Below are 11403 nucleotides of genomic sequence, written 5' to 3'. Positions count from 1 at the left end.
AATTAAAATTAATTAATATTATTAGTATTATTAAAAAAAACTAAAATAATTAAAATCTAGCTTATCTTAAAAATTAAAGTTTAATAATTTTTAGCTTAATTTAAAGGTTATTAAACCTTAATAATTTCTTAAAATAAGTTATAAAAGTATATTAATATTAAAAGCCTTTTTTTAATAAAAAAAAGCTATTTATTAATATTATTAAAAAAGCCTTAAAAGCCTTAATATAATTATTAAAATAAAGCTTTTAAAAGCCTCTAAAAAGCTTATATTATTACCCTATTAAAGCTAGACTTTTAATAGCTAAAAATCCCTTAATTACTAACTTCTTAAGTAATTAGCTAAATAATAGTTAATATTTATAAAAAGAGCTTATTTTCCCTCCCTAGATAGCTTTAAATACAAGGATAATTCCACGCTTCAATCCAGTCCGTAGCTGTCAATCGCGATACTATATAATACGCATTTTCTGATATTGTGACAATACAAAATACAGTTTGCTATATTGAGAAAATACAATATCAAGCGATTCATATTGGCAATATATTGCATGTATAAAGTAGTAGTAGTAGTAGTAGATTGATTACGCCTGGTAGCCATGTGGCCAATAACGCCACTATCTGCTATTTAACATTTTTATTTCCCAAGCTCTGACGTATTTAGCCCGTACAATGTTCAATCTTTACCTTTATGTCAGTAAACTTTCACCGCTTTACGTGTGATCGCGGGGTTTTATTATTCTGGCAAGCGAACTCGAAGGCTATTCTTCAATTGTTCAGAGTCCTCTCTACAGCGGCTGAAGCGGTACCCACTGTCTGCAGCACGTGTGCGTGGTGTAAGTTAGTGAGAAGTAAAGGCGTGGGTTTTAATCTGTCTTCACTGCTGTGTACTGTTAAGTCGCCTTGTTGCCCTAGCAAATCACTGGTATAGTTGCTCTGACAACTTCCATATTTGGCATCTATTCTGCGTTGTCTGACGGCGATTTCCCACCTACATAAAACAAGACGTCTCCTCTTTGCGTCTTGGTGTATCTTATCATTTCGTGTCGGTGTGCTGTCTATTGACTGCAGCAAAACAGAAAATGCTTAACTGTTTCTACCGCTTGCCCGCATGCACATTGCTGTAATGGCGCTGCTTTGAGATAATAGGGGTATACATTTAACCTTACAATACCCGTTCTGAGTTGCGCCAGCACCCTGGCCTCTTCCCTCGACAAGTTATCATACAGTCGTCGGGTGTGTTTGCCCGGCAGTATAGCATCGACCTTTTTGGGCAACTTTCTGACGTCTTCACAGATATCTCTCCTTATACACTGGCTCGATTAAGCCACTGTGACAAGGGCCTAGCTTAGAGCAATTACTCAATTCATCTAATAACAGTCTTTGGTATCAAAGATCCTTGGTTTTCCTCAAGGCCTTAAGGGACCGAAGATATCTATTTATACAAGAAGTCAGTGAGGACCTTCTGCCCTAATCCCGTGACCATAGCCCTTGTGTAACAGGGCGATTTCCGTGTAACAAACCCTCACATGTGTGACATTAACCTCCATATTTCAACAGCAACATCAACTTCGTTAACGCTGTCACATTGATTGCAGAGCTCTGCATCGGCTACATCGCGTCAAGACAATCACAAAACTCGCAGCCGCTTTGGTTTTCGTGTCTCGATGCCGTCTGCCGATCCGCCAAATGGTCTCTTCGCCCGTCGTATTTGTTGTATTGTGCGCCGGGGAACTAATTTGGACTCGTGGAAGTCAATAATCAAGATCCGACGGACCTCAGTGTTCCACAGGATATTTTCGCGTCGAAGGTCCCCATGAATGACGCCTAGCCGGCGAATTTCCCTTACTGACCGGTCTAGTTCTCTCGAAAGCTCCGATCCCGCACCAATCTCTTCCGGGCTCTCGCCTCCCCAACCCATGACTAACATATGACGGATCTCTCCCGCCCCGTGAAGAAAGTACGCCGTTGATAGATCCATTGTCCCAAGGAAGACGGGGACCGCAGATGCTTGGGCTTTTTGTAATAACCGGTAGGCATCTACCTCACCGGCAACTTCTGGCCACCAATCTGTCGTCGTTCCTTTCCCGACTACAGTATAGCCGAAAGTAGCACATGTTAGCTTGAACGGTGCGCCAGATCGCCCGCTACGCCCAAACGGCGTGCAATTTTGATCGAGATTCTGGTTCAGTTGCTCCTTCAGTGAGCACACCAACTGCTCCGCGGTGATGGGGTGTTTTTTGTTCTTTTCGTCTTGTTGATGAAGTCTTACATTTGGACATTTATCATCAAGAACCCCTCGACGTTGCAGACCAAGCAAACAATGCAGCGTACAAAACTTGGCGTCGTGTTGTCTTGGAGAATTTCCTCTATCACCCTGAAAACTTCGTGTACGTGATGGTGGTTGTGCAAGGGGAGAGACTTGACTAATGCCACGCTTGCGCTGTGCCACTGCCGGACCCGTGTCTGATCCTGATGAATCCGGCGATTCTGCACGCTGCTGAGCTTCCTGTGACGCACGACAAGCCTTGGATGTCGTTGGCACCCGTCGACCTTCCGCAGTCGGCGATTCTATTGGTGGAGACGAGGATGGCTGATATTCTGAACTGCAATCTGGGCTCTCATGGTCGGGATCGGAACTGTCAGAGTGAAGAAAAGGGTTACCCAGCTCAGCTTTAGGGATCTGAGAACGCACGTGGTCAAAGCTCGTCTGCCAAATACGGAGCTGGTCTCGTGCGGCGGCTCGCCACTGTTGACTGCGTATGGAATGGCCACAGCTCAATAGATAGAGGCATAGCCTTCTGGCAATGGCTGTCTTCGGTTCCAGCAAAGTGCAATCTTCTGCGTCTACTTCCCGGTTTGGGTCGTACAGATAGTAGTGTAAAGTGCTGGGATCATCGTGAGGGATCCAGAGCTGAATGTCGCAAAAGCCATTCGTCAAATATGAGACCCCCAGGCCCTCCTGTATCATCACGTGGTACTGCTGAACAATGGCGGAGCACACAAGCCGCTCTGCGTTGTATCTGAGCCTTTCGGTCTCGCCCGTGGGGGTTGTTCTGGATCCAACCATTTCATCCCACAAGTCCATCGGCCTAAGCCCCAAACGAAGCGTTCTCGTAGGGAGTATGTGTGGAGGCCTGTATTCGCCCGAAGTAAGGAGGGTGTTCGTGGTGTTGTCGACTAAGTAGATGCAGAAATTGTCAGGTCTTGGCCGGTGGATGCGGGATGGCTGGCCTGCTTCGGTTTCGGCATCTTTGACATAATGGGGTTTCTCCAAGGAATTTTTATGATTGTCGAATCGGACTCCTTCCCCGAGCCTGAACTCTTCGCGAGCAGCGGGTATTTTGCATAACTCCGCGATTACAACAAGTTGATCCAGTATGAAGGCACACCAGTGGCTTGCAGTCTTTGCACTAAGTTCCCTCGCGGCCCCTGAGCACACGAATCTACTTCCCTCTCAGTCTAATCGCGTCAGGAACTCTGGCGGTTTTGACATCGATCCCGCGTTATCGAACAAGACCGCTCTTGGCATCATTCCAGACAACTACGATGCAGTGAAAAGGCGTGACTTGGTTTTACGGGGAGACATTCTTAAGCGTCAGGCTCCCACAAGCCCCTCCACCATGTCGGCAGATGGAGCTTCCCAAATAAAGGTGTCAGGTGGCAAACAAGGGGTACTCTACCATGGAGATTCTCGACCACCTGCTGAAGTATTCAAGTCGGGATTCACGCCACAGGGAGGGGACACGAACCTGCAGCATCACCTGAGCTTTACTGGTAACTCGGCATTTACCTCGGTCACCCGGTCGCCTCAATCAGCGGAACGATACGCCTTTGGGTGGACTGGAGCACAGAAACATAAAGGCTACATCTATGTTATAGCTCCTAAAGACGTACCGAGAGGATACTGGGTTCCGGGAATATACCCATCGGACCGTGTAGTCATCAACAACCAGGAATTTGCTGTACAGGGTGCCGTTACAGGCTCGAGTATCGTACACGCCTATGAGGTACCTAAACGAAACCCGTCGGACAGATCTGTGACGATTAAGAATGAGAATTACGTCTTGAAGAAGTCTCCAGGATGCTTGGGCTTGAAGAGTAAACCAGCTCTTTGTGACCCAGCCAAGGGTGAAAACGGCAGGTCAGGACCAAAGGTCAGCAAGTCCAGCCGCTTCCGCGTGGCCAAGTCAGTTGGCAAATCTGTAGCATTCATGGCCGTGGTGCCCTACGCTCGCGACTTGCTCAACTTGCTCAAGCAGTGGGATAATCCCATCGGACACGCCGTGAAATGGTTTGACGACGCCATTACTAGCCTTGAGGAAGTTATTGGCGGGCCCCAACGCAAAGACATTTACGGCAACGAACTTCAGGGTCGAATTATTGACGCACTAAAGAGTATTAGTCTTGACTCAGTTTCTGGCGGTACTCCTTGCCCTTGCTCAGAGTGGACTAGCACAAAAGCACTGTCGTCCTGGCGAGCATTGTTGCGGGCGCGGACCACTCCCAGATGGTAACTACTGACATCAGTTATATACGTACCAACTGGAAGCTAAACAGAACAGGGTGGACGAAGAAGGAACTTGAGGATATTGCTAAATTAAATCCCAACGTTCCGCCTCAAGGACTAGCAGATGTAGAGAATCTTCTCTTCGCGTGCCGAGTAAACAACAGAGTCGCGGCTATCCAATACTGCTAGGCAGGCTGCATCAGCACTGGGCCTGATACCGTGAATGACTACTGCGCTGAGTTTGCAAGGTTCACCTTTAATCCTGCCCCGCGAGTTGTTTATAATATTAGAAATCTAGAGAAAAGAATAGGATTTGATGTACAGGCCAAGATAAAAACTAGCTTTTCTTCCTAGAATCCCATGGAATTACAGCAACATCACCAGGAGTAGCTCTATTGCCTCGATATAAGTTTTCCCCTGAATGTACTTAGGTTTTCCCTATATTGCAATCTGAATAGAAAGGTATTCTTTCCAAGCTATAGCTCTATTATATGCTACGACCCAGCTCACCAGCTGCTGCGTCGGTCGCAGGATGGGCTGACCGCATGAGCCCTAGGTAAATATCCTAATCTGATAGGTTGACAAGGAATTCTATCAGAGTAGACATTGGTTTTGTGATATCGGCTCGTCTTATTACTAAGATGTATTTGACTGTCACACGGTTAGGCCACAACAAAGGTGTTGGGTCAACAACGGTCACACAACAACAAAGAAAGTATTATCACACGGAATCACGACTTCAAGATGGAGCAGTCGAGTTGTCTTGTTTTACCCTGGTCCTTGATATTGTGTTGGACACGGCTCCTCGTCACAGCGTCGCCGACTGACTAAGACGAATAGCTATGTTCATTCCATTGCCTTCTACTTGCCTTACATCCTCCCCACGGGAATGCCAAGACCGTTTCTCGCCCCGGCGTAGTTACCGCCATGGCGTTGTTGGTGATGTTTCTTCATGCTCGGAAGTCGATTTCCGGCCTGTCGATGCATACTTGCGCTGTTACTAAGCACCTATCTCGGCATATCGGCGACTGCACGTGTTCGCTCCGTAATCGAAAGCTTCAGACGTCGGCATTTGAATAGAGTTCAAGTCGTCTTGGCGCTTTATGCAGCTAGGGAAAAATCCCTCCGCATTGATCCATTACTGGAACACCATTTACATTGATATTAATCACTGGCCGCTAAGCGCTAAGTGACGAAAATGACTTATCAGCGCAATCTGGCGTGAATTGATGGTAGTAGTTGTTCGTTGTCATATAAATTCCTACATATGTAGTTATAGAGAGGATATGGTGAAGCCCCAGGCTCGCCAAGGGCAAGCAACATATAAAATTCCCCTAACCTATAACAAGCAAGATCGTCCATAAGACCTCTTCCTACAGAAGATTCTCTAAGCATTAGGTAAGATTAGTAATAAGTGGTCGAATGCAGGCAAACCAACAGTTGTGCCAGCTAAATCCCTGCAGTCGTCTAAATTTCTTTATTCTCTTCCTCTGCACCGTGGAACGGCAATGCTTGGCTCTAATACTAAATTTTTCCACGGCGATGTGGGTTTGTCAGCCAAAATTTGGCTGGGCCATTGTGCATCGTGATTGTTACAAGATGATTCTGAAAAAGTATATATACAGATAATCTTGTATCATATATGGTCGTGGAAATAATACAGCGCACCAAATCACAGAATGCATCCTTCTAGAATGGGCTTGGGCCTCTCCGCAATGCTACACCACATAGCTCTGGCGCTGGCCTTTAGTAGCCATGTGAACGCTTACAATGATTTTCATTTTGGATTCAATTTCCATGATATCGGGTACGCGCCACAAGGGGTAAACATCTCCGTGGACCCTCGCATCGTTCGCAAAACCCTCCAGAGAGTGCGAGATTATCGGCCAGTCACCGGTCTCTTTGATGACTGGACAGTAGAAGGGCCGAGCAAGGACAACATCACCAGTGTCGCAAAGTACTGGGCGGATGAATACTCCTGGGAAGATACTCAGGAGCAAATAAACCGCGACTACAAGCACTATATTACCAAGGTGCCTGGCTCCGGCAACTACACTTCGGACATTCCTCTGCACTTTCTGCACCACGAATCGGAAAATGATAGTGCTATACCGTTGCTCCTGCTGCATGGATGGCCGTCAACATCACTGGAATGGTCCAAGGTAATTCGTCCCCTTGCAGAATCTTCGGAGCTGCCGTTTCACGTTGTGGCCCCCGACTTGCCGGGTTTTGGATTCAGCCCGGCAGCAACGCAAGATGGTCTAGGAACACGGGAAATTGGAAGAGCGGTAGATGCCTTGATGAAGCAGCTCGGCTACTCGACCTACGGCCTTGCTACGACAGATACGGGCTGGTTTATCGGAATGTGGATGGTACATGACGTTGCCGACTCTATAATCGGCCATCTTTTCGACTTCTGGTACCCGAACCCAAACTCTACTGATATGGAACGCTTCCAGGCCAATCAGACGACCGCAGAAGAAACAGCCGTTGTTGAATCCCTGCATGTCTGGGACGACTTTCACAACGCGTATTCCATGGTTCATAGTCAGAAGCCAATTGCCATGTCCTTGGCCCTGGCGGATAGCCCGGTGGGATTTTTAGGATGGTACTGGGACTTGAGCTATGCTATTAGCGACGGAATCCCACATAGTATGGATGAGTTGATTACGGATGCCTTGATGCTGTGGCTCCCCGGCCCGTATGGCAACATTAGGTCGTATCGACAAATCTTTCGAGTATGTGCAGAAACCACCTTCTCAAATTACTTGTTGCATTCTTTACACTAACATGGTTGCAGCCTGATATAGTAGACTTCCCAAAAACGAATGTACCCAGTGGCGTTAGTCAGTGGGGATGGGGTCATGGACCGTTTCCAGGTATCGCAAATTTTCCTTTCACGGTACGTATCATGTCGACTTTGGGGAGTAATATGATGCTGACAAAATATTCTAGCCTCGAAACTGGATAGAACGTTTGTGCAACGTCACTTACTTCAAGACTCATAAGAGGGGTGGTCACTTTCCTGCCAGGACTCTACCTGAATATTGGGTATCGGACGTGCGAGAATTCTTTAAAGGCCTCTAGAAAAAAGAAGTTTAGAAGAGTTACAAAGTCTTGGACTATTACAATTTATGCATAAATTTTTCTAAATATACTGAGCTGCACTACCAACTAATGAGCCTTGGGTCAATGCAAGGACTATCACGTTTCTTTTCAGCTACTATTGTTGGCGGTCACTACCCTGGTCGGCTAGATGAGATCACAGTAGGCATGACCTGTCATGAGATTGCGGATCTCATATATAAACATGTCAACATAAGTGAAGTATAAATTGCTCCTCTTCGCTCCCTCTCCCTCCCACCCAGGATCACGCCAACTTTTCCTTCGTCTAGAAACATGGCCCTCTAAAATCCTTTATCGCTTGGGGCAGAAAACCACGTAATTCCAACTGTTTAATATACCTTCTACGAGCTTTGGGTATGCCTTTACCTGGGAATATTGACCCCTTCTTATCGTCCACAACAGGCAATAGTCGTTGTGGACTAACGAATGTCCTTGGAGGCTCCCTACAGTGCGCCGATTCGGAGAGACTGAATCAAACTGCTGAAAAATTTCGGGCCACGACAGCGTGCCCTTCTTCAACCCTCGGAGCAGTTTGTCCTTGTCCAGTATCAAGGTTCTCGCCTTGCCGCGCCGTCTTGCTGTAGGACCTTGGAGGCGGCGATGCGTGAGGAACGGCACATGGTGGCTTGCGCCTACGTACTTGCGCCGTTGAGCTTGCGATCTATCTACCGATATTACTCCTTCATGACCATCGATCCAAACACGACGCCAGCACCGGCTAAAAGTAGAAGAGTGACAATACTAGCCCCTACCCTATCCGCCGTCGTGACCGGTCGCGTCTTGTTTTGGAAATTGTCCGCACCCGAACCGGCGTTGGGGTCACCAGTTGATATACCACCCGAGTCCGCCGTGACAGGCGCCTTGCCAGCAACGTTTATAAGCTGCGACGAAACGGCCGCCAGGACGCTCATCTCTTGTCCGGCCCCTGTTGTGCCGTCATACTTGCCGCTCGCCCACCTGAATCCGCATTGTCGTCCGTAGGCGCCGCCGGTGCATTGCTTGACGGCGGCGGCGGCGGACGTCTTCAGGACAGGGTTAATTGTGTTGGCGGTGAACGGGGCCAGCTGGGTAATGTAGGAATACCAGCGGTGCATAAAGCCCTTGTATGTGATCATGTCGGTTGTGCAGGTACCTTCGTCTTCGCAGGTGATTTCCACAGCGATTCCTCCGGGAAAGAACGTTTTAAGACCGTAATTTACAAGTTTGGTCACTCTGTCCGCCCAAACTTGGTCCTTGGTCTGGTGCGTGTTAGAGCCAGGGCATAGGAGAAGAACAGCAAGGGACATAGACGACGGACTTACAGTGTTGTACATGTAGGCCGCGCCGAGTGCAAAAATACCATTATTGTACGAGAATTCGGCCTTGTTAATGTCTGTACAGTTGTCACCAACGTTGGCTCCGTCATAGATAGCGTATGTGGCGCTGTCAAGAAAGCCCACGCCTTCCATCCAGTTCCATGTGTTTTCTGCCCAGTGGGAGAAGGTTGTGTTACCCGTGTACCGGTATAAGCGGGCGCCAAGGTTAAAGAAGCATCCGTTGGCAATGGACGCTTTGTAGTTGTAGCCGTTGTTCGCAAAGGGGATTTGCCAGCGTAGGCCGCCTCCGCATGAGCCGTCATGTCTGTCCGGGCTGGCCTGGGTATTGAAAACGGCTTGAGCAAGGGCAAGCCATTGCGGTTTATCTGATGGTGGGTTGGGGAATTTCATTTCTGCAGCCGTCATGGCACTCATGCCCCAGAATCCTTGATCATCATTGCCCAGGGAGGCCGTAACATTGGGGGGCATGTATGCGTCGTTCGGGCCAACCTGCCATAGCATCGCCTGCATCACTTCATCGTTGTAACTCGCATCACCGGTCCAAGCCCAGTAGTCGATAAGAGTTGCCCACATAGCACCGGCTTCCCACCAGTAATAGGGACCAGCAGGAGGAGGGCCGGGGAGGATGCCGAGTGTCTGGCCTGAGAGGTTTCCCTTGTAGTACTGCATCATGTCCCAGGCCAGCGTGCTGGCACTCTGTTTGATAGCGTCTAAAGGAAGAGCGGTTAGCCTAGGCACTCGGTCGCGTCTTTGGATGCGTTATTTGGGGTCATGGGTTAGCACATGTGAGTTCTTGCTCAAAAATATGTGCGTCGGTGTGGTAATCCCCAAGACGGTGTAACGGGATGCAACTTTATCCTCGTGCTTACCATCAGAATCGAGTGAGAAGGGTGTCGCCTGGGCGCTGCCGCCTGTTGTGAATACCGTAGCGATAACGGATAACAAAATTTGGCGCCTCATAGTAGTTAGATGTGGGTTTTTGAAGACCAGCAGTTGCTATTGACTCGTTATCGCCGTTGCTGTTGCGACCATGGTTTCGAAGATGTGGTGTCTGCCTGAAAGTAGCTGCAAATCTTTCACGACTGCCGTTTGCGAAATAAAAGCTAGATCATATCAACGGAGTATAACAGGAAGATGCTTGGCAGAATTCAGGGACGGCCTTATGCGAAACGACATGACGCGACCAAGACAGAATCAATCCTTGAACGTGGCACATGCTCTAATATACGCCATATTCTCTCTCTTCCTTGTGTACCGGCTGTGCGGCAAACTGCCAACCTGGCCCAATCCCATCGCTGCAACGTCCAGCCTTCGGCATTCACAATCCGTGGCGTGCCGGATTATCCGCCCTCTCGGAAAGGCACCCCCTCTATGGCCAGGGGAATGCCGCCACTTCAATTTGCTAAAATTAGCCGCATACTCGATGTGAACGCGCGGCCGCCTCGTGCGGGCGCCATAGGGCTTTCCGAAAGGCAAGAGAAGCCGAGACTATGCCTCTCGAACAGACTCGTCCGTTATTACAAGGCAGGATCAAAAATACTCGCCATGGGCCCAGTTTTCTTCCTTGAAAGGGTTCATGACCCATGGCAGCTTTGAGTTGGCTGGTTACTCGGTATCAGGAGGCTATCCGAAGCAGCCCGCAGGCAAACCTGACGGGTTATAGGGTAGTCTCAATTTAATACGGGAGAAGAATATGTCGTACCTTTCCAAGACTAGGGCAGGTTTATATAAACTTTATAATACGTAATTTCTCCCCCAATTCTCTAGCAAGATAGAGCCAAGTAAGACTAACTCCACTATTTCATGCAAAGCCCTAGATGAAATTTTTGGGATAGCATTGTTGAAAAAGCGAAGAAAGTGCTTGACCTTGATAAGCACGTCTCCTCGGGGATGGCCGACCAAACGTCAGGTTACATATTTAATTTCATATCGAGTAATGCGCCTATTGGCTGTGAAGGAAATTGCGTCTACTTTGTGGTGTACGGAGGTACATAAAGCTGAGTGCTAAGACAGCTAGAGAGCTACCAGTGGTTTCCACCTACAAATAGCGGTTTTTCTTAAATCCTGATTGTTCATTCTATTTATTCTTCTCGTTCGAGCGAAACCGGTTGCGTGTGGTCAGGTCCGGCATCCGGCTACGCAGTCTGATGCCTTTTCCATGGGAACGACTAAGAGCTTCCGCATTAAATTAAAATTGATGCGACACCAGACATCTATAGTCCCATAGATTACGGAGCTAGGACTTGGTAGCCAAATATAGCGAGGGGTCCATGTTTGGCTCCGCAACCAAAACGCCACGTGGACATCTATTTGCTAGCTGGTGGCGCAATCTTATGATTGCAGAGGAGCAGTATTTTATCCACCGCTCGCGATCTATTGCGCACGTCTTTCACATAACATTGAATCAGACAGGACTGAGACTTGTCACTATTCTACTCATCCCTGCCATGTC

The 11403-nt window shown here is 48.0% G+C and overlaps 4 protein-coding genes across 4 annotated transcripts; 2 read left to right on the top strand and 2 right to left on the bottom strand.

The window, feature by feature from the left end:
- Nucleotides 1-1629: 1629 nt before the first annotated feature.
- Nucleotides 1630-3087, bottom strand: G6M90_00g111970 (uncharacterized protein; the record flags this gene model as incomplete). The annotated part of the gene is made up of 1 exon (XM_014684783.2): nucleotides 1630-3087. One exon carries the CDS (start codon nucleotides 3085-3087, stop codon nucleotides 1630-1632), a length of 1458 nt encoding a protein of 485 aa, XP_014540269.2.
- A 292-nt stretch (nucleotides 3088-3379) lies between these two features.
- Nucleotides 3380-4516, top strand: G6M90_00g111960 (uncharacterized protein; the record flags this gene model as incomplete). Its single annotated transcript, XM_014684782.1, has 1 exon — nucleotides 3380-4516. One exon carries the CDS (start codon nucleotides 3380-3382, stop codon nucleotides 4514-4516), a length of 1137 nt encoding a protein of 378 aa, XP_014540268.1.
- A 1708-nt stretch (nucleotides 4517-6224) lies between these two features.
- On the top strand, nucleotides 6225-7596 carry G6M90_00g111950 (uncharacterized protein; the record flags this gene model as incomplete). The annotated part of the gene is made up of 3 exons (XM_014684781.1): nucleotides 6225-7247; nucleotides 7310-7411; nucleotides 7465-7596. 3 exons carry the CDS (start codon nucleotides 6225-6227, stop codon nucleotides 7594-7596), a joined length of 1257 nt encoding a protein of 418 aa, XP_014540267.1.
- Nucleotides 7597-8309: 713 nt separating this feature from the next.
- Nucleotides 8310-9911, bottom strand: DCW1_8 (Mannan endo-1,6-alpha-mannosidase DCW1; the record flags this gene model as incomplete). The annotated part of the gene is made up of 3 exons (XM_014684780.2): nucleotides 8310-8873; nucleotides 8937-9661; nucleotides 9821-9911. The coding sequence occupies 3 exons, from the start codon at nucleotides 9909-9911 to the stop codon at nucleotides 8310-8312; spliced, it is 1380 nt and encodes a 459-aa protein (XP_014540266.2).
- Between the last annotated feature and the right edge of the window lie 1492 nt (nucleotides 9912-11403).

This window comes from Metarhizium brunneum, chromosome 7 (assembly GCF_013426205.1).
Source record: "Metarhizium brunneum chromosome 7, complete sequence".
NCBI classification, from domain to species: domain Eukaryota; kingdom Fungi; phylum Ascomycota; class Sordariomycetes; order Hypocreales; family Clavicipitaceae; genus Metarhizium; species Metarhizium brunneum.
The sequence above is the reverse complement of the archived record's forward strand: the minus strand, read 5'-3'. Positions and strand labels throughout refer to the sequence as shown.